Source organism: Girardinichthys multiradiatus, chromosome 7, assembly GCF_021462225.1.
Source record: "Girardinichthys multiradiatus isolate DD_20200921_A chromosome 7, DD_fGirMul_XY1, whole genome shotgun sequence".
Taxonomy (NCBI): Eukaryota; Metazoa; Chordata; class Actinopteri; order Cyprinodontiformes; family Goodeidae; genus Girardinichthys; species Girardinichthys multiradiatus.
Window position 1 is genome coordinate 13,688,953 of NC_061800.1, and position 23,065 is coordinate 13,712,017.

The 23,065-nt window shown below is 45.3% G+C and overlaps 1 protein-coding gene across 1 annotated transcript in view; it reads right to left on the reverse strand.

Annotated features, from left to right (window-relative positions):
- Positions 1 to 2,199, reverse strand: part of map4k4 (mitogen-activated protein kinase kinase kinase kinase 4) — a 118,197-nt gene extending 115,998 nt beyond the window's left edge. Inside the window, exons 1-2 of the mRNA XM_047370083.1 lie at positions 1,932 to 2,199; positions 1,629 to 1,694 (exon numbers count right to left, since the gene is read on the reverse strand). Coding sequence (XP_047226039.1) covers positions 1,629 to 1,694; positions 1,932 to 1,988 — 123 coding nt within the window. The 5' untranslated portion in view covers positions 1,989 to 2,199. The remainder of the gene's footprint in view (positions 1 to 1,628; positions 1,695 to 1,931) is intronic.
- Between the last annotated feature and the right edge of the window lie 20,866 nt (positions 2,200 to 23,065).

A 23,065-nucleotide genomic window follows, 5' to 3' on the forward strand; every position in this document is an offset into this window, starting at 1 on the left:
TAGACTGCTGGAGATAGGAACCAGCTTCCCCGCGACCCATTATGGAAGAAGCGGTATTGAAAATGACTGACTGACTGATTGACTGACTGACATTAATATTGGAATTTTACGATACAATTGTTGACTGGACTGATTTAAATTCAATTTGAACCAAATTGGACTCTATAATATTATATATGAATTGGACCTATTTGTATTGTAAAGTGCCTTGTGATGACCATTGCTTTGAACTTGATTAATATAAACAAATACATTCATTACAGCTTACTAAACATTATTTGCCATTTAGTCCAACACTTAAATCCAGATGTAATTTGCTCGTAAAGCAACATCGCCATCCAATATCAGTATCAAAAAGGGCAGCTTGGAATGCTAAAATACTGTATTTCACAGGCTGTGGTTACACATTTTGCATGCCTTGTGATCAAAGGCAAAATATTTAGGCCAGCTGACCAGGAGCCCACAGCAACACTTGGGGGAGGGGGAGTGTGGCGCTACTCTGTGCGTCATACAGCCAGAGAGAATGCCGCTCACTTGTTCTCTTGCATCTCATTAAAAGGACTTCAAACCGTCAGCATGTAATGATGGAAAATGTCGCAGTTGTTGGACCTGTAGCTTTTTAAAACCTACATATACCTTGATGCCAAATAACCGGCCCACACCTAGATGCATACCATACCATTTTTAATATGAACATAATAAATGTAATATATGCCCAAAGCTCGGTGCAAGTTGAATTAATAGAGCTTAGATGCTGTTTTCTGATTTAAAGAAAACAAATACATTTTCTTAAGCAACTATTGGTGTTAAGCAAAATGCAGAAACCCATCACTCAATCACATTCAAATGTGACACACATATTTCCTTAAGCACCCAGCTATCTATAAGGCCTCCTTAACAGAAGCTCAGTCAGATCCTGCAGCTCACACCTCCTTCCTAAATTTCTATCAGCCATCAACAGAACCCTGATGCTGCTCCTCCTTGATGGCCAAAGGCGATGGAAATCTGGGTTGCAGGAGAACCAAATCCCCATCAGATGTCTTCTCTGCAACATAGATGTGAGTGGATAAGCAGGCCTATCCCCATTAATGCACCACAGAGCCAGTCCAGCGAAAGGCCTGCTGGGCAATGGTGTGCACAAATGCGCGATGAAACACCGCCCACCCAATGGCGCACAAGTCGGTCAATGTGGCAAAAGGCAGTCATGCACGGATGGGATTGGCCTGATCAGTCCAACGCAAAGCATGGACTATGAAGGCGATATTTAGCTGTGGTGTGGATGGGAGAAGCAGGAGGAGGATGGAGGTCTAATGGACCAAAAATAGGTGCATTATCTTTACTGGGATGCTGTGTGTATCGCTGAATAAATAAAATAATAAGGGATGGATGAGAAGCAGCTGAGAGGCCAAAACGCTATCAGAGAGATAATCCAGGCCAGACCGCTCCGGTCCCAGAGGAAGGAGCGGGAGGGGGGCACGGTCGGCTATAATAAACGTTTTCCTGAGGCTGGGAGAGGAAAAAATACATAACTGCGTGTTTGTGCTTCAGTTTCCGCCGGTTTGTTCTCAGCTGAGGCTTTAACACTGTGACACATACACACACAAACACTGATGGAGGCTTTCACCAACCTTATACACTTGTCCATAGGTGCCATTTCCTACTACTTCCACCAACTCGAAAATCCCAGCTGGGTCCTGGACATAAAACACACATAAGGAGAAAAAAAATTCTCATTTAATTGACCTCTTGCTGTAATTGAATTCGGGTTCGTTTGGTGTATAAGCCGGCAGCGCCCGGCTCGCCTCTCCTGCCAGCGGATATTAGACAAAGAAAAGCCACCGCAGGGCTGTGTCACTACAGTGTAACATATTTATTTTTTCATTTAAAAACATAACGGCTGCTCTGAAAATGCCTGTATGAGACACACTCACCCTCAGTGATGCCAGGTCTATATCCACCAGGCTCTTAGCCGGAGAGTCATTCGCCATTTTTGTAAAAAGCGGTGATAAATCAGAGGAATAACGGCGTTTTAATTTCCTTCAAGCGGACAAATTGTGTCTCATCCTCGTCAGGTTTTATATTAAATCCCACTGCTGTTATTTTCTGTTCAAAGCGTTTCCTCTGTTCTTAGTCCAAGACAGACGCTCCCTCCACTACTACATACCGACCGTAGAGCCTGCGCTGCCGACTGCCTGTCGACTCAGAGTCCTGCCTGTCCTGCCCTCCCTCTCCCTGTTTGTACCAGGATTCTCCGCCCTCTCTCCCTCCCATCCAGTCCGTTTAAGTCTCTGTCCCTCCGTCCCCAAACAGGGACAGTCCAAGACTTTTGGCAGCCCTGAGAGATGGAAAAGCAACCCTTCTGCCAGAGCCGGTCCAAATTTTGTGGAGCCCAAAACAAAAATTGATTTCTGTTTGAATGTTTTTTATAGTTATTTTTTTATCATTATTATTTCTGATTTTTGATCATTAAAGATTTAGGGCTCAGCCTAAAACAAAAATGCCACTGCTAAAAGCTGATATAAACAAAACATAAATAAAAATAAATAAATACATTCTAAAATTGATTGCACAAGAGAGTGCGCTATGTTAGTGTTTTTAGGAGTTTGATTTTCTCTCGTGTTTTACGTGTGCAGCACTGTGGTCAACCATGTGCTGTTTGTTAAAGTACTTTATCAGTTAACATGGTAGGGTATGGTATGGTATGGTATGGTAAAAAGGCAGTAATAACAACAACAATGATAACAATACGAGCTTGAATGCATTGTTTGCTGGACTGATGTTCAAATTGGTTTTGTGGCTGTCATGTATGTTATTGTAATGCACGTGCTTGATGTTTGTAGTGCAAGGGTTTGCCAGTGTCTGCATGTGGATACAAATGTTTTGGTACCTCCATAAACTAACTTACTATTAGCCATTAAAAAGATGGGTTTCAATAAATATAATGGAGACTATTAAAAAATCCGTAGGGTGGCCGGGCACTCCCTTAGAGATAGGGTGAGGAGCTCGGCCATCCGGGAGGGGCTCGGAGTAGAGCCGCTGCTCCTCCACATCGAGAGGAGCCAGTTGAGGTGGCTCGGGCATCTATACCGGATGCCTCCTGGACGCCTTCCTCAGGAGGTGTTCCAAGCACGTCCCACCGGGAGGAAGCCCAGGGGACGGCCCAGGACACGCTGGAGGGACTATGTCTCTCGGCTGGCCTGGGAACGCCTTGGGCTCCCCCTGGAGGAACTGGAGGAGGTGTCTGGAGAGAGGGACGTCTGGGCGTCTCTGTTGAGTTTGCTGCCCCCGCGACCCGGTCCCAGATAAAGCGGAAGACGACGAGTACGAGTACCATTAAAAAATGTCTTAAAATGAATAATAGTTGGCAACAGAAAATAGGTAAATTAAATTACCGCCCTCCTCCTTGAACCGCCACCTTAACGTGGTGGAGGGGTTTGAGTGCTCAAATGATCCTAGAGGCTATGTTGTCTGGGGCCTAAATGCCCCTTGTAGGGTCTCCCATGGCAAACAGACTCTAAGTGATGGGTCAGACAAAGTATGGTTCAAAAATCCCTCATGAGGACCAAAATATCGAGGCACTTGACGTCGCCCGGTACGGCAGAGCCGGGATCCCACCCTGGAGCCATGCCTGGGGTCGGGACTCGTCGGAGAGCGCCTGGTGGCCGGGTTGCTCCTCGCGGGACCCGGCCGGGCCAAGACCGAACGAGAGACGCGAGGCCATCCCCCATTGGGCCCACCGCCTGCAGGGGGAACCGTGAGGGACCGGTGCAAACAGGATTGGGTGGCGGACGAAGGTGGAGACCTCAGCGGCCCGATCCCCAGATGCTTAGGCTGGCTCTAGGGACGTGGAATGTCACCTCGCTGGGGGGGAAGGGGCCTGAGCTTGTGTGGGAGGTCGAGAGATATCGACTAGAAATAGTCGGGCTCGCCTCCACTCACAGCGTGGGCTCTGGAACCCATCTCCTTGAGAGGGGTTGGACTCTCTTCTACTCTGGAGTGGCCCACGGGGAGAGGCGGCGGGCTGGTGTGGGTTTGCTTGTTGCCCCCCCAGCTCAGCCGTCTCGTGTTGGGGTTTACCCCAGTAGAGGAGAGGGTCGTATCCCCGCGCCTTCGGGTTGGGGAGAGGTCTCTGACTATCATTTTGGCCTACGGGCCGAGTGGTAGTGCAGAGTACCCGGCCTTCTTGGCGTCCCTGTCGGGGGTGCTGGATAGTGCCCCTCCCGGGGACTCCATTATTATGCTGGGGGACTTCAACGCCCATGTGGGAAACGACAGTGACACCTGGAGAGGCGTGATCGGGAGGAATGGCCTCCCCGATCTGAATCCGAGTGGTGTTTTGTTATTGGACTTCTGTGCTAGTCACGGATTGTCCATAACAAACACCATGTTCAAACATAAGAGTGTCCATCAGTGCACTTGGCACCAGGACACCCTAGGCAGGAGGTCGACGATCGACTTTGTTGTCGTATCATCAGACCTTCTGCCGCATGTTTTGGACACTCGGGTGAAGAGAGGGGCTGAGCTGTCCAATGATCACCACCTGGTGAGTTGGATCCGCTTTAGGAGGAGAAAGCCGGACCGACTTGGCAGGCCCAAGCACATAGTGAGGGTCTGCTGGGAATGCCTGGCGGAGCCCTCGGCCAGGGATGTATTCAACTCCCACCTCCGGGAGAGCTTCGACCAGATCCCGGCAGCTGACGGGTACCGTGAGGCCAAGCGTGCTGCAGCCCGGGCTGTGGCAGAGGCAAAAACTCGGGCCTGGGAGGAGTTCAGTGAGGCCATGGAGAAGGACTACCGGTTGGCCTCGAAGCGATTCTGGCAACCTGCTTCAGAAGGAGCAGTGTGGTTTTCGTCCCGGCCGTGGAACACTGGACCAGCTCTATACCCTCTACAGGGTGCTCGAGGGTTCATGGGAGTTTGCCCAACCGGTTCACATGTGTTTGGTGGACCCGGAGAAGGCATTCGACTGTGTCCCTCATGATGCCCTGTCGGGGGTGCTCCAGGAGTATGGAATCGGGGGCCCTTTATTAGGGGCCATCCGGTCCCTGTACGAGCGGAGCAGGAGTTTGGACCGCATTGCCGGCACTAAGTCGGACCTGTTCCCGGTGCATGTTGCAGGGCTGCCCTTTGTCACCGGTCCTGTTCATAACTTTTATGGACAGGATTTCTAGACGCAGCCAAGGGCCGGAGGGGGTCTGGTTTGGGGACCAATGGATTTCCTCTCTTATTTTTGCGGATGACGTGGTCCTGCTGGCCCCCTCTAGCCAAGACCAACAGCATGCGCAGGGGTGGTTCATAGCTGAGTGTGAAGCGGCTGGGATGAGGATCAGCTCCTCCAAGTCCGAGGCCATGGTACTCGACCGGAAAAGGGTGGCTTGTCCTCTTCAGGTTAGAGGGGAGTTCCTGCCTCAAGTGGAGGAGTTTAAGTATCTCGGGGTCTTGTTCACTAGTGAGGGAAGAATGGAGCGGGAGATCGACAGACGGATCGGTGCGGCTGCCACAGTAATGGGGGCGCTGTGCCGGTCCGTTGTGGTGGAGAGAGAGCTGAGCCGAAAAGCAAAGCTCTCAATTTACCGGTCGGTCTACGTTCCTACCCTCACCTATGGGCATGAACTTTGGGTCATGACCGAAAGAACGAGATCCCGGATACAAGCGGCTGAAATGAGCTTCCTCCGTAGGGTGGCTGGGCACTCCCTTAGAGATAGGGTGAGGAGCTCGGCCATCCAGGAGGGGCTCGGAGTAGAGCCGCTGCTCCTCCACATCGAGAGGAGCCAGTTGAGGTGGCTCGGGCATCTATACCGGATGCCTCCTGGACGCCTTCCTCGGGAGGTGTTCCAGGCACGTCCCACCGGGAGGAGGCCCAGGGGACGGCCCAGGACACGCTGGAGGGACTATGTCTCTCGGCTGGCCTGGGAACGCCTTGGGCTCCCCCCGGAGGAGCTGGAGAGAGGGACGTCTGGGCGTCTTTGCTGAGTCTGCTGCCCCCGCGACCCGGTCCCGGATAAGCGGAAGACGACGAGTACGAGTAAATTAGAAAGATTGAACTTTTCAGCAACAAACTCTCCAGGTTGGTCCAGTTTGAAACAAAGTGATAAATATGTGACAAAGCATCTCATGGTCAGCTGTTAAGTACAGTGGAGGGTCTATGACGCTGTGGGCCTGATTCTTTTCCAAAGGCCGTGTGAACCTTGCTAGAGTGCATTGCATCATGAACTCTTTGAAATAACAGGAGATTTTAAATGGAAGTCTGGCAGCCTCGGCCAAAAACCTGAACATGGGTCGTCACTGTCTTTCAGCAAAATAATGATTGCCTGGTTAAGTCAGCAATAACTAACTGCACAAACAAATCTGTATTTAATAAAGCTCATAGACACCTAACATGATGCATATGTTGAAAGCTCTTGCAATAGTTTTTTTAATATGTTTAAAAATGTTAGGAGAATTTATTTTTTTTGTCCTCTGCTCTTTGAAGCAGAGGATGGAAGTTATCAAACAGAATGCTCTTTTTGTTGCAGTAACCTTGGATGTGTCATACATTTGGAAACCTGGTTTCTGTGATCATTCTAGTGCTCTTTGAGCCCCCTGTTGGCCTGGGGTCCCTAAGCGGCTGCTTTGTTTAGCTTTGCACAAATGAAAATTATAAATATCCTTACATACAATAAGAAAGACATGTCATGTCACATAACTGGCTTTCTAGAGTTGTAGCATGTGTGGGAATAATTCAGAAGTGAAACTTGGCTAAAATGCTGCTTGGTTTTTATAGTCTTGTTCAAGATAACAGTGAATTTCAACTCATGTTTATAACCCTTATAACAGATTTTTTTTCCATACACACAAATAAATTTGAAATACTGCACATTCTATTCCAATGGAGTCAACCCCTCAACCCCTGGCCCCTGTGAACAGCTATTCCAGCCCAGGACAATTGAACTTCATGCATCAGTTCCTCTGGATTTATTGGTTGTGCCTGTGTTACACTGAGTTTTCTGTGGGATTAAGGCCTGAGGATTGGACAGACCACCACAGCGGGTTAATCTGGTTGGTCTGGAACCAAGATGTCGCTCTCTTACTGATGTGTTTTGAGCCATTGTCTTGTTAAAACAACCATTTTAAGCATATTTCCTACTCATCATAAGACAACATGACCTCTCCAAGTATTTTCATCCCCATATTATGATGTCTGAGCCACCTTCCTACACAGTGTCTGGAGTCTATCATTTCTTGTATTTATGTTTTCCCTTCTCCAATCCACTTTTTTTTAAGTTTAAAAGGAAAACCTTGCTATGAGCTTCAGCAAATTCTGCCTTAGGTAATGATGAGCAAGTTGTTTATGTTCTCTGTATTTTGCTGCTGAAAAGTATTCACTTTGCTAATTGTATGTACAGGCTGCTGAATGTATTGTTCTTAGAATGTGCAGTAGTTCTCATTTCGCACACCCAAATCAGTAAAGAAATGAGACAAACCTTTGTTCTGGTGGGACACAATGTTATTGCAGAAGAAGAAGTAATGGTTTGAAAGAACTAAATGTGGACTCATGTTATAAAACGAATGATATTTTAGTTGAAGCAGTGATGCAGTTTGCATTGCAACACAATGTTTTTTGTATAAAAAGTGAACAAGTCTATCATGCAAAAGTGATGGGCTGAAACAATACTTAATATAAAGTTTTCAGTCAGGCCCTGTCTACACTAACGGATATTTACCACTTTTGATTTTTGGCTGAATTTGCATGTTTCATCCACATACAAACAGATATTTAAAAACACTTTCCAAGTTCAGACTTTTTTTGTGATTTGCACACATAGGCTGCTGGTATGATCCACAAATTAAAATAACTCAAAGCACAAATGCCATATGAACTCCAGACCAGTGGCCAAAGCTGAACTGATGTTGAATAAAAAAATATGTTCAACCAAGTGGAGAAGGCAGTCCCAGCCCAAACAAAAAACAAAACGGTTGAAGAAGCCTCAGACCAGCCAGGCAGTTGACTGTCGGATCCGGACTTCTTTCCTGCTGTCAACATACGAACAACCAAACACAGAAAAACAAGACTATCGGTAATCCCAACCCAACCAAAAATAAAAGACAATAGATGGGTTCAAAGAGCAACCGGGTGCGTGTGGCACCAAGCTGTCAGAAGGAGGGGACAGAGCTTAGGAGTTAAAAAAGTGATTTTGCATTAGTAAGTTATCTCTTTTCCACAGGAATTTGTGGTTCTTTTGCTATTGACGCTGGTTAGCCAGATGTTTGCTACACCGCTACGCTCAGTGGTTTTGCTGGCACACAAACTGCAAAGATTTACACAGTAAACAAAGCCTAAGCAGGACACACATGTGGAAAAACATCATCGATATTTCATTGGTCAACAGAGGACAATGCTTTCTTCAGATACCAAGCATTACTCACCTTGTAATACATTTTTATTGCAGCAATACCTGTGTGCAAGACTTATTGTCAGGCGAATCATTTGCAGCAGAGCCTAGTTGGTCTGATTTAATTAATCACATCCAAATGTCAAATAAACATAATAGCTGCACATTTTTACATTATTAAGCCACTGTAGTGTGAACAAAATGAGAAAGATAAAGTAGGACACTTTACACGCAGTGATGTTACAAGCGTACAGTATTTGCACCCAATTGAACTTCCCCATATTTGCTCACATTACAATCACAAACTTCAGTTGGTTTTATTGAGATTCAGTATCACATAATAGACAAACACAAAGTAGTGCATAATTGTGAAGTGAAAGGAAAAAGACACATGGTTCAACAGTGTCTTCAAAGGAAGGCCTGATGTGTGGAGAGTGTGTATTCAGACCCTTTTACTCTGACACCTGAAGATAAAATCTAGTACTACCAACGACCTTCAGAGGTCACACAGTTAGTAAATAAAGTCCACTTGCGTGTAATTTAATCTCAGTATAAATCCAGTTTTGTTTCTTAAAGAACATTAGTGAACAAACACCATCATGAAGATCGAGCTTCACAGCACACAGGTCAGCGATGTAATTTTGGAGAAGTGTAAAGCTTTGAACATCCCAAGCAGCTCTGTTAAATCCATCATCTGACAATGTTGTGCCACAACTACAAACCTATCAAGACTCTGCTGTCCACCTAAGCTGACAGGTTGGGCAAAGAAAGAATCAATAAGTTAACTCTAGAGGAGATGCAGAGACCTATAGTTCAGGTGGGAGAATCCATTGGCAGTTGCGCACTCAATAGTCTGTGTTTGACTCAAGAGTTGGAAGATTGTTTAGTTGAAAGAAACCCCTAACAAGTCCCGATGGCAGCTTGCCACAAGGGGACACAGCAAACAGAAGGAGGTGCTCTGGCCAGATGAGAACAAAACCAAACTTTTTGTTAGTTCTGTATGCATAAAGCTGTTTGTGGCAGATAATTGACATTACACATCACCCTGAACACAATACCCACCTTGACACATGGTGATAGCAGCATAATGCTGTGGGAATGCTTTTATTCAGCAGGATCAGGGAATATGGTCTGAGATGATGGGGAAATAGCTTGATCTACTATAAATATAGGGAAACTCTGAAAAAAACAAAACTTTTAAAGACTGCATAAGACTTGGGGCTGAGGCAGAGGGTCACCTACAAGCAAGACAACAACCTTAAACACACACTCTGAGCCAGAATGCCCAAAACCTAAAAGTAATTGAGATTATCTGGAAATACAAAAATCGGATGTTCATGGATGCCCTCTGTCCAATCTGACTGAGCTTGAGATGTTTTCTGACTGAGCTTGAGGTGTTTTCTGACTGAGCTTGAGGTGTTTTCGCAAAGACAAATGGGCAAAAACTTCAATTTTAGCTGATGGAAGCATACCTGAAAAGACTTTTGCTGTAATTGCGGCAAAATGTGGTTAATTTTAGATTGTAAAATGATGAAATATCTTTGCTGTTGTAATTAGTGGTTTCATCAGGCAGCTGAAAGAAACAGCATTCTGCTTTACAATTAAGTTACTAGACAAATGTTTTTGGATTGCATACATGAACAAAAGAAATGAACTTGCTCCCTGTTTGGTTTTCAGTCCTTTGAACAAGACTACGGTGGTAACGTAAAGACATAAAACAGTCAAACACTAGATGTATCTTTCTGCCTTTATGTGGTATCCTTAGATGGAATATGTGGAGGATTTCAGGCTGAACAGACATCTAAATTACAGAGTGTGCTCTAAACCTAGAAACACACAGATAATTTGTTAGTTGGCTCAGACCAGCTCAGGGCGTGATATCTATGTTCTTGCTGTAAGGTCAATGTTTGAAAGTCAGCTTTGAAGTTCTTTTTCCAAATATGAACATTTGGCCTGCACCCCAGCTGCTTTTACACACAGAGTTCATCTGAATGCATCAAAAATGTTTATGCAATAAAATAAAATGTCATGCAAATGAAATAAAACCATACTGAACTGTGAACGTTTGATTTATTCTAATTTTCTCGACTTCAGTTTCATATCACTTTTAACAATTACACAGTAGATGTTCACTGATACTCAATAGGTTCTTGTTCTGAGCCTTGTTTTGCTCGATAATATGGGAAGAATAATTTGTATAATACAAATAATTTATTTCAAAGGCTTTTATTAGCAAATCATATTAGCACATCATATGTATACAGTGTAGACCCTTCTTCATACCTTCTGCAATTAAATCTGACATGCGAGATATTAACATCTCAACCAAATCCTGATTGACTGTTACATATTCTTGTCTTATCAATGCTTGGAGTTTGTCACAAGTTCTTGGTTTCTGCTTGTAGACCCATAATATGAAAACTGGCCACACTTAGTAAGTCTCCTGGCCACAAGAAAGGACAACATTTGGGTGTTTTAATTTTTCAGCTAGTTATCCTAGCAATTATCCTTCATCATGTAAGGAATCAGACCAGACCATTTAAAAAACTGTTTGGATTTCTGGAAGAGGTTGCTAGTGGATTTTATGTCGATACTCTATACTTATTTTTGTTCTCTTTTCTATTAGAAGCAACCCTTATATCATATATGCTCAGCTGTTGAAAGGACAAAGGACTCATGGTAGCTCACACCTTTCATCTTCCAGATAAATGGTTTCCAAATATCCCTAATCAGAAGATTGGTTTATCAGAGATAATAACTTTGAAGTAGGGTCATGCATCTCTTGTCTGTGGTATGACTGTACAATGATACAGTCATGTGTTTTGGTAAGTGAAGTGAGATTTGATGCAATGCAATTTAATCTGCAAGCTGACAAAGCAAATAAATAATACTCTGCTACTGAGTGAACCAAACTATTGAACAGCTGCCTTTCACAAACTGGTCTTATTTAACCAAATTTAGGGCGCTTTAATAAAACGTGACAAGTTACAATGAGGCTTAGTGCAACATTAAGAAATTGGACAGGCTGCAGATTTGCTCACCACTCATACAGTGACTCTGCAGTGTTGGTAAATGTATCAAGATTTCTTCTACTTTTGCTTATTAAATATCCCATTAATGTCATAGTGTGCGGAGTAGGTGGACCAAGGGGCAGACAGGAACTCGGGAGCCACAAGGTGAGCAGAAGGTTTAATAGTAAGAATCAAAAAAGGTACAGCGACCACTTGGAGGCATGGAACAAAGAACAGGAAGATAAAGAATCCAGAGGATGATGAGTATGATGCACAGAGTAGGGTACCAGAAGATCTCTGCAAAGAAACAATAAAAATCAACTAGTATATATACAAGGAGAGAGTGAACACAAAGGAAGGGCAAGCGGGTGAGAATAAGCAATGGATGAGGAGAATTAAAGCAGGGAGCTGAGGGAGAGAGGGAACAATAGCAGGGACAGATAGGAAGAAACACAGGGAAGAAATCTCACAGAATAAAACAAAGCAGAAGAATAAACTATAAACGAAGCACAAAGGAATGAAATGATTTGGCAACATCTAACAAATAAACAACAAGGTAAGAAGGAAACAGGCATGAAATGAAACCCCAAAGCACCCACAGCTCATGACAATTAGGGTGTTAAAGGAGGTATTAAAATGTGTTATTTTGAATGTAACAGTAACATTGTTATTGAGTACCGTTATTTTGTTGGTTTTATTTTGTTTATCATTTACATGTTTATTACCCGAGGAACTGCAACCTGCAGCTCTGGAGCCACAAGTTTTATAGCCTACTAAATATTGTATCAAATAATTCCTTTTTGTTTGCGACATCGCACACATTGATACTGGGGTTTCCAACTGTGATTTGATGTAATAGCAGCTCTGTAAATAAGGTATTGTTTTCAAATTTATAGTTATCTGGTGTGTATACCTTTTCCATCTCTGCTATGTTTTTCTTTTAAGGCAAATATTGTAAATAAAAAAGACAGTGATGATTTTAAGCACATCTGCTCCACTTTCATGTAGTGACCAGTCTGCTGATTGGATGGATTTCACCTGTACTTTTGTTTTTGAGAACTTTATTTTTTATCTTTTCAATTTAACAACAGACAAACTATCTACATAACAAACAACAAAATCCACATAAAAGCAGTTTCGAATCTACTCGAAGATCTATTATCCATGCTAATAACAACCCTCTTTTATATGAAGTGGGAAAAAAGGGGTTCCTCCATGTTGCATATATGTTTGTAGTAACTACTAGGTTGGACAAGGCTACAATATTTTTCTTACAAAAGCTTGTACAGCTTCATTGAATATCTATATTTTTAACAAGCTCAGTAAAGGACGACCAGGTGTCTGTAAATTTTTCATGACATCCTTTTCTACTATATCTTATTTTTTCTAACTGTAGCATGGACAGCATATCATCCATCCAACTACTAAAAGCAGGTGGTCTGTTAGACTTCCACTGGAGAAGGATGAGTTTGCGAGCTATTAATGAGGAAAACGCTGGTGATTAGGCCTGTGTTTTAGTGACTAACTCCTGGAAGGAAGATCCCAAAAATACCAACAATGGGAGAGGGTGATAGTTTTCTCCCACACATATGCGAAATGATGTTGAAATAGATTTCCCGGAAGTTTTTTTTTTTTGTTTTTTTTTTACCATGTCCTGTCCGGCAGAGTATCGCTCAGAATTGTTGTCTGAGTGCCAAGAAACTGCACAACAGATTTACTTTCACAAGCAGAGCATCACAGCTAATGCTTTAAAGCTCTGCTTGATATTTATAAAAGAAACTTTATCATAAACTTCTTTGGGAATATTTCAATTGTTACGAACACGGAGACTGAAATAAAAAGGAAAAAAGAAGCTCAAAAAAGAGAGAGATGGGGGAAAAAGGGGAGAAAAGGAGGAAATAGTGGAGGAAAGAAAGAAGGATGAAGAGAATACAAGATTACACCATGCTTGCTTATACACCTGCAGCTGTTTTTATTTTTATTTTATTTTATTTTTTAACAAAATAGTACACGGTAATTCTGAATGTAAAATGTACTTAGTGAGAGGTACAGCCCAATATAGAACATCTGTGTATCTGTCAACACCTGAAGCTTAACACCTGTGAGTATGGGTGTGGACGCTCTTTTGTATACAAGGTTTCTCCACAAAAATATGCAATAGCGAGTGTGAGGACCCACAGGCCTGCCCCATGGTCCCTGGACGGACACTGAGGAGATCCAAGCCACAGACATCTAAAGGCCCCCCAAAGCACAGGAACCCCAGGAGAACCACCGCCGGGACCATAACCCCCCCAGAGAAGAGCAGTGGAGAGTCCCAGGGGAACCACCCAGCAGCGACAGTGCAGAAGCCCCAGGGAGCCGCAGCGACAAGCCCACAGGCCCCGTCGGCAGCCGTCCACGTCCAAGCAGATCCAGCCATGGACCCAGAGGCCCAAGACCCCGGGACACACCACCCCCCAAGCAGAGGCCCGACAGAGCCCAGGGGGCCAGGCCCCGGCAAGCATCCACCGGGAGTGAGCCAGCACACACCAAAGCACCCGGCCCCAGACACCGAGAACCACAAGTACACCAGCGGGCAGAGACTCCAACTCACTCATTTGAAAAAGTTTTCCCAGAAGTTTAACGACTGGGTCATATGTTTTGGAACTGGCAACGTGGCTTGATCTGTACGACATCTTATGCATGTTGGATCAACACTGGGGTATATTCTAGAAAGTTTATCATTGGAGTAATGTAGATAATGTAAGTAATCTGTTATGATTCTGGACCGTCTGCCTGCTCTGCTCTGCTCTCATTCATGCAATCAACTCATCTGCTTCACCTGTCTGCTGCTGCGCTGCTGCGCAATCACCGTCATGCCACACACCTGTGGAGATGCAGTTATATACGGCCCTCTGACAGGCAGACGGTGCCAGATTTTCGAAAACATTTGTGAGTAGTTATCCAGCGTTCCTTCCTGACTGATCTTGTTCTCTGACCTTGCCTTGCCTCACAGATTTTGCCTGCCTGCATGTTCCTTGTCTGACGGATTAGATTTCTGGATTTCGACTCTGTTTTCTGCTTCTGATTTTCTGCCTCTGCCTGCCCCTTGTCTGACGCCTCTAGCCCTGGAATTCGACACTGTTTCTGTCCCTGGATTTACGCCTCAGCCTAACCACTGGTTTATTCAGCCTGAGTCTGCCTGGCTCTCAAGTCCGCCTGGAATTATTGTCAAGAGGACAATCACAGCTCTCTGTGTTCCTGTCACAGTTTCAGCTGATTCCCTGGAGGATTCGGATCAGTCGGCAATCCGACTTCAGTCTGTTTGACGCTTCCTCATTAACTGTCTGGATCACTTCCTCCTCTGGATTCTGTGCCTCATCCCCAGACTGAGAAGGTTAGTGGCTTTATCTAACTCTTTGCAAATCCTGAGTTTTATTCAGCCACTAACTAGTCTCTCTGTTCTCAGTGGTTCCTGGAAGCTGACTGCTGTTCTCCTGCTTTCTGATCCTGAGTTACTGAATAAACCTTTTTACTTTTCACTTTTGTGTTTGGCTGAATTTGGGTTCTCTGTCTCTGGTCGTGATAGTAAAATCTGGCCAAAAGATGGACCCATCGCCAGCACAGCAGTGGCGCACTAATGTTGATCACTCTATTGCCTGTCTAGATTCCGTCATGAGGGAAATAATTTCTATGCTGTGCTCCATGACTCCTGCCTCCACGCCAGCGACCTCACAGCCAGTTTCCCCCAGAGTTCCTGATCTTTCCGCTGTGGTAAGAGAACCTAGACTCATGCCTCCTGAACTGTTTAAGGGAAATCCTGACCAGTGCCGTGCTTTTCTTACTCAATGTGACATTCATTTTGAGCTTCAGCCTTCTTCGTTCCCTTCTGAATGCTATAAGGGCGTTTGTCATTTCCCTGCTCTCTGGAAAGGCTAAGCAATGGGGCACTGCTGAGTGGCAAAATGGTTTGGTCACATGTGCTTCTTATGCTGCATTCTCCAAGGAGCTTATCAGGATCTTTGACCCAGTTCTTCCCAGTCGTGAAGCTGCCAGAGGTTTACACTCCATAAAACAGGGAGAGAGAAGTGTCACATCATATATCATTGACTTTCATTTGTTGGCAGCTGACAGTTTTTGGAATGAGCATGCTCAAATGGATGCTTTCATGCAAGGTCTTAATGAGAACATCAAGGATGAACTGACTACCCGACACTACCCTGCCTCCCTTCACCAACTTGAGGACATGGCAACCTGCATTGATTTATGGCTCAAAGAAAGGAGGAGGGAGAGGCGTCATAAGGAGGTTAAACCTTCCTCAGCTCACAGTCCTGTTCCCCACCTAGAACCCATGGGTCTTCCACCCCCTTTGTTATGATTCTGGCACGGCTGCTCTACCCTGTCTCCCTGGCTGCAATCAGCAGATTAGATGCACCTGGTGGCTGCTGCAGTGTAATGCAATCTGTGGAATGCCAAGCACCTGTGTCTTCCCTGATATATACTGACTCTGACAAGCAGACGGTGCCAGATTTTTGAAAACCATCGTGTGAGTAGATATCCAGCGTTCCTTCCTGTCTGATCATTGTTCTTGACCTTGCCTTTTGGATTTATGCCTCTGCCTGCTCCCTGTTGGACTATTTGGATTTTGGTTGTCGACCTTGTTTCCTGGATCTGGTTTATGCCTCTGCTTGCCCCTTGCCTGACGCCTCTTGTTCCGATCTTTGACCCTGTTTCTGTCCTTGGATTATTGAGCCAGCCTAGCCCTCAGATTATTCAGCCCGGAGTCACTTCTTACCTGTGCTGTGGAGATCACCGCCTGCCGCCCACTGAGGTTTCCCCTCTGGGTTTCAAGTTCCACTCAAGACAAAAGCAGGTTAGTGACTTTTCTGATCCCTTCAAAATCTGGAGACACTACAAGTCACTAATCCCTCTTTCTGCCTCAGTGATTCCTGGAAGCTGTGAGGAGTGTTACCTGTGTGAAATGTTCCTGTGGCTGAATAAACCTTTTAAACTTTCAGTACTGTGTCTGGCTGAATCTTGGGTCCGCCTTTTTCTGATTCATAGCATCCTTCTGATCACCGTTATGACCATAAGCCCATGCAGTTGGGTCGTTCAAAGATGATCGACGTACGGAGAACAACATGTGTTTTTATTGTGGTGGACAGGGTCATGTTGCCTTCAGGTGTCCGTTAAAAGCCCAGGCTCAGTAGAGGTGAGGAGAACTCTACTGAGCCGTAGCCAACTATCTGTCTCCTCATGCTCATTTCCTGCAACCATTCAAGTGTCTTCTACTTCTCATCAGATGTCAGTGTTCATTGACTCAGGGGTGGACACAGAATTTATGGATGAGTTGTTCGCCAGGGACCATGACATCAAGCTCCTTCCCACGTCTGACACCCATAATGTTCTGGCATTGGATGGTCATAGTATCAACAGTTCATACCACAAAACAGAGGTCATCAAACTCACACTGGGGGGCAACCTTTTGGATGAAGTGACTTTCAGGATCATCAACTCGCCTAAACTACCCATTGTTTTAGGGGCCTCCTGGTTACAAAAGAACAACCCCCACATTGACTGGCAAGCCAAATAAATTTTGGGCTGGGCTAAGTCCTGCTCGGCCACGTGTTTGTCTTCTGCCACCGCAGATAATATTCCGGAAAATTACATTGAGGAGACATACCCCAATTTGTCTAAGGTGCCTCCCGAATATCATGCTTTTAAGGAGGTTTTCAACAAGTCCAGAGCTACGGCACTTCCACCTCACAGACCCTATGACTGTGCCATTGAGCTCCTACCTGGCACATCTCCCGCTAGGGGTCGATTGTATTCATTGTCTGAACCAGAGAACCAAGCCATGGGGAAGTACGTCGATTAATCACTAAAGGCTGGTATAATCAGAACCTCTTCTTCTCCAATAGGGCAGGCTTCTTCTTCTTTGTGGGGAAAAAGGATGGTTCCTTGAGACCATGTATCGACTACAGGGGTTTAAACGACATCACCATCAAGAACCGATACCCTCTACCACTTATGAACACCGCTTTCGAACAGATTCAATGCACCAAGATCTTCTCTAAGTTGGATTTGAGAAACGCTTACCAGCTTGTTCGTATCAAGGAAGGGGATGAATGGAAGATGGCATTTAACACTCCCACTGGTCACTATGAGTACTGTGTAATGCCTTTTGGTTTAACCAATGCCACTGCAGTTTTTCAGGCATTAGTGAATGATGTCCTGAGGGACATGGTTGGACAGTTTGTTTTTGTTTACCTTGACGACATTCTGATTTATTCCCAGGATCTGGAAACTCACAGAAGTCTTGTTCTGACTGCTCTCCTCCGTCTTCTTCACAATCATCTGTTTGTCAAAGCTGAAAAGTGTGAGTTTCACACCACTACCACTTCATTCCTTGGATTCATCATTTCTCCAGACCAAGTCATAGTGTACCCCTCCAAAGTCAAGGCGGTCATGGAATGGCCTTCTCCTACCGACCACAAACAGCTTCAAAGGTTTCTGGGGTTTGCTAATCTTTACAGATGATTCATCAGGAATTATAGCCTCGTAGCAGCCCCTCTTAATGCTCTCACATCGTCTAAGACAAGGTTTGTTTGGAACAAGATGGCAGAAAGAGCTTTTGTCAAGCTCAAAGGATTATTTACATCTGCTCCTGTTCTACGGTCCCCTAACCCCGATAAACAGTTCATTGTGGAGGTTGACGCCTCAAACACAGGGGTTGGAGCAGTCCTAAGCCAAATAAATTCTGATGACTGTATTCACCCATGTGCCTTCTTTTCTAGGACTTTGTCCCAAGCAGAGCGCAATTATGCTGTGGGGGACCGAGAACTGTTGGCAGTCAAGTTGGCTCTCGAGGAGTGGAGGCATTGGCTAGAGGGGGCTAAGGAACCGTTTCTTGTATGGACAGATCATAAGAACCTGGAGAACCTGAGATCAGCAAAGTGCCTTAATCCCAGGCAGGCAAGGTAAGCTTTATTTTTTGGAAGATTCAACTTCTCTCTGTCTTTCAGACCTGGAGTCAAAAATGGCAAACCGGATGCCCTGTCCAGAATACAGGAACCCTCCGGGTCACGGGCATCTGGGGAGGATGAATTTATTCTCCCGGAATCAGTGACTCTCTGTCACCATGTTGGAGTTGGAGGGAGAGGTTAGAGATGCCACCAAAGACCTCCCTATCCCAACTTCATGCCCACCTGACCGGTGTTTTGTCCCGGAGTGCCTCGTACCCAAGGTACTTAATTCATGCCATAATTCACGTCTGTTCTGTCATCCTGGTATCAGCAGGACGTTGCAGATGGTCCGGACTCAGCTTTGGTGGCCATCTCTTGTCAAAGATGTCCCAGATTACGTCACGGACTGTACTCAATGTTCCCAAGCCAAGTCTTCTCGTCGCCCTCCTGCTGGACTCTTGCATCCCCTACCCATTCCTTCTCGTCCCTGGTCACACATAGCCATGGACTTCGTCACAGGTTTGCCAGTTTCTAATGGCTTCACAGTTCTGTTAACTGTCATCGACAGATTTTCAAAAATGGTTCACCTAGTTCCTCTCAAGAAGCTGCCTTCAGCCAAGGAAATGGGGGACATTCTGGCACGTGAGGTTTTTCGCCTTCATGGCATACCCACAGGCATTGTCTCAGACAGAAGGCCCCAGTTTGTGTCACGTTTCTGGAAAGAGTTTTGTTCCTTGCTGGGGATTAGTTTGTCCTCAGGATTACACCCACAGTCAGATGGACAGACTGAGAGGGCCAACCAGGAGGTGGAGACCAAACTTCGCGCACTATGGGAGTCAGACGCAACTAAATGATCTCAAACTTTACCCTGGGTTGAATATGCTGTCAACACCCTCCCGGCTAGTGCCACGGGGTTATCCCACTTCCAAGTTGTGTTTGGTTTTCAGTCACCCTTGTTCACAGTCCAGGAAAAAGAGGCTGAGGTTCCTTCTGCTCAGGCCGCGGCCCTAAGATGTCAGCGCATCTGGAGGAAGGCAAGAAGGTCTATGATCAGAATGTCGGAGGTGCAGGGACGCACAGCAAATCGTCGGAGAATCCCTGCTCCAAGCTACCAGGTGGGACAGAAGGTTTGGCTGTCCACCAAGGACCTCCCGCTTGTGGTTGACTCCCGTAAGTTGGCACCTCGTTTTGTGGGAAGCTTTCCCATATCCAAGATCATCAATCCTGTGGCTGTTCGTTTACGTCTGCTTCGTGCCATGAGAGTTCACCCTACCTTCCACGTGTCCCGGATCAAGCCCTATGTGGTGTCCCGTCTCGCTATGCAATAGCGAGTGTGAGGACCCACAGGCCTGCCCCATGGTCCCTGGACGGACACTGAGGAGATCCGAGCCACAGACATCTAAAGGCCCCCAAAGCACAGGAACCCCAGGAGAACCACCGCCGGGACTACCGCAACCCCCCCAGAGACGAGCAGTGGAGAGTCCCAGGGGAACCACCCAGCAGCGACAGTGCAGAAGCCCCAGGGAGCCGCAGCGACAAGCCCACAGGCCCCGTCGGCAGCCGTCCACGCCCAAGCAGATCCAGCCATGGACCCAGAGGCCCAAGACCCCGGGACACACCACCCCCCAAGTAGAGGCCCGACAGAGCCCAGGGGGCCAGGCCCCGGCAAGCAGCCACCGGGAGTGAGCCAGCACACACCAAAGCACCCGGCCCCAGACACCGAGAACCACAAGTACACCAGCTGGCAGAGACTCCAACTCACTCATTTGAAAAAGTTTTCCCAGAAGTTTAACGACTGGGTCATATGTTTTGGAACTGGCAACGTGGCTTGATCTGTACGACATCTTATGCATGTTGGATCAACACTGGGGTATATTCTAGAAAGTTTATCATTGGAGTAATGTAGATAATGTAAGTAATCTGTTATGATTCTGGACCGTCTGCCTGCTCTGCTCTGCTCTCATTCATGCAATCAACTCATCTGCTTCACCTGTCTGCTGCTGCGCTGCTGCGCAATCACCGTCATGCCACAAACCTGTGGAGCTGCAGTTATATACGGCCCTCTGACAGGCAGACGGTGCCAGATTTTCGAAAACATTTGTGAGTAGTTATCCAGCGTTCCTTCCTGACTGATCTTGTCCTCTGACCTTGCCTTGCCTCACGGATTTTGCCTTCCTGCATGTTCCTTGTCTGACGGATTAGATTTCTGGATTTCGACTCTGTTTTCTGCTTCTGGTTTTATGCCTATGCCTGCCCCTTGTCTGACGCCTCTAGCCCTGGAATTCGACCCTGTTTCTGTCCCTGGATTTACGCCTCAGCCTAACCACTGGTTTATTCAGCCTGAGTCTGCCTGGCTCTCAGGTCCGCCTGGAATTATTGTCAAGAGGACAATCACAGCTCTCTGTGTTCCTGTCACAGTTTCAGCTGATTCCCTGGAGGATTCGGATCAGTCGGCAATCCGACTTCAGTCTGTTTGACGCTTCCTCATTAACTGTCTGGATCACTTCCTCCTCTGGATTCTGTGCCTCATCCCCAGACTGAGAAGGTTAGTGGCTTTATCTTAACTCTTTGCAAATCCTGAGTTTTATTCAGCCACTAACTAGTCTCTCTGTCCTCAGTGGTTCCTGGAAGCTGATTGCTGTTCTCCTGCTTTCTGATCCTGAGTTACTGAATAAATCTTTTTACTTTTCACTTTTGTGTTTGGCTGAATTTGGGTTTTCTATCTTTGGTCGTGATATATTCTAATTATCTAAAAACAATGTGAAAAGTGTTTTGTTTATTTTTTCAAATTAGCAAACGATGGCATTAGTTGTAAATCCTTTGTGGCACAGGATTTACTTAATGACAGCCGTTAACCATTGCAGGTGTTAATTTTGTTTGCAGTCAAACTGTTTTTCAGTACTTTATCAGTCTTTGAATATTGACATCTAAATGTAAAGCAGTCTGGCACACTGTTCTTGAGACATATTGAAGATTTTGCACAGATTCATGTACAGGTGGACGGACATGTTTCTGTAGCAGTGGTCTGAACAACACCTGTAGGCGATGGCATCTCTTGCATTTACTTTTCCTCTACAGTGAGTGCTTTAGATGAGGTGGGAATCAGTATAAAATATTGCTCTCACAGCTTACTGGCTGTCCATGTGGCGTTTAAACAATGACTTCTCAATTAAAAATCACAAATTCCAATTGAATCATTGTCAGTCAGTAAAAAGCATTGGCTTACAGTTCAATACAGCGATTCAGACGCATAATTTCTGCTCGGGTCATTTGAACATCTAACACTGGGAAAGGCTCAATTAGCATCATCTCACAACCACTCAAGATTCCCCAATTACAGATCTTTTTTGTTCAGCGTTAACATAATTTCTGCTTGTTTCTTTTTGAACATATATAAGAATATTTTCTAATAACATAATATTCTCAGGATTTAAATGAACTCACATCCCATTCAATTCATGCCACCTGCTAGCAAACACTGCCCTCTTCTGTGGAAGACTGAAAAAAGGGCGGAGGAGGAAAAATTCAAACTTTGCCTAGCAACAGGCTCACAGTGCAGATGAGATAAGCCCTCATTGTCAGAACCCAGGATAGTATGAACCAGATTTATTATTTCTATAACACTTTCTGGAAGTGTGCTTGTGTTTTCTAGGAGCCAGCACCGATATAATTTTTTATGGGGTGGCACAACAGGGACACAGATTGCAAGAGGTGTAGTACATGTAAATGAAACAGTATCCCTGTCATGCATAGTGATCAGTACAGTGGACAGCTATTCAAATATATATATCCTGAATGGTTGTTGATGGTGTACTTGGATATAAACTACGTCATTTGATCAATCCTTACATTTCCACTTACTTGCCAACCAGCGTAAGTTGCTAAAAATGTCTTCAAACACTCATAGCAGGGACTAGCGGCCTGGAGACAATGATAAACGGATATAAACGATGGATGGATGGACTTGTAGCAATCATTCAGAAATACAGCACCTGTCAAATATGTACAGGTCAGCAGCCTGTTTATATGCTAATCCATTTGCTCTGTTGCTAGGTAGACAAAGGAACGCCTATAAGTATGATGATTAGTAGAATCAGAATCAGCTTTATTGCCAGGTTTGTACAGACAAACAAGGAATTTGACTCTGGTACACTTTGCTCTAAATAATAATAAATAATATCTTTTTAAATGTACATATATATACAATGTAAAATAATGTGAGATCAGTCCAAGTATGCATGGTGTTGTTCTGGAACTCAGACTGTCAAGTGTTCATCATAGGGGGAAGAAACTGTCTTTGTGGCGGCTGGTTTTAGCAGACAAAAGTCCCCCATCATGTCCACAGTCTTGAGTGGGTCTTGTAAGTTCCAGGTGGTTCTGACCACACCAGCATACCAGCCGATCCAGCTCCTGTCTGTATGCAGACTCGTTACTGTCCTGGATCAGTCCAATAACAGTAGTGTTATCTGCAAACGTTAGAAGTTCCACAAACGGGTCTGCTGAGGTGCAGTCATTTGTGTAGAATACACAATGTATTCTCATTTGTTGAGAATACACCCCTGGGGGGTGCCGGTGCTGATGGTTCTTGTGCGGGAGAAGATGCTCCCCAGCATCACCTGTAGCTGCTGGTCCTTTAGGAAGCAGATGATCCATTGACAGGTGGAGGCCAGGACTTTGAACTGGATGAGCTCCTGGTGGAGGATGTCTAGGTTGACAATGCTGAAGGCCGAGCTGAAGT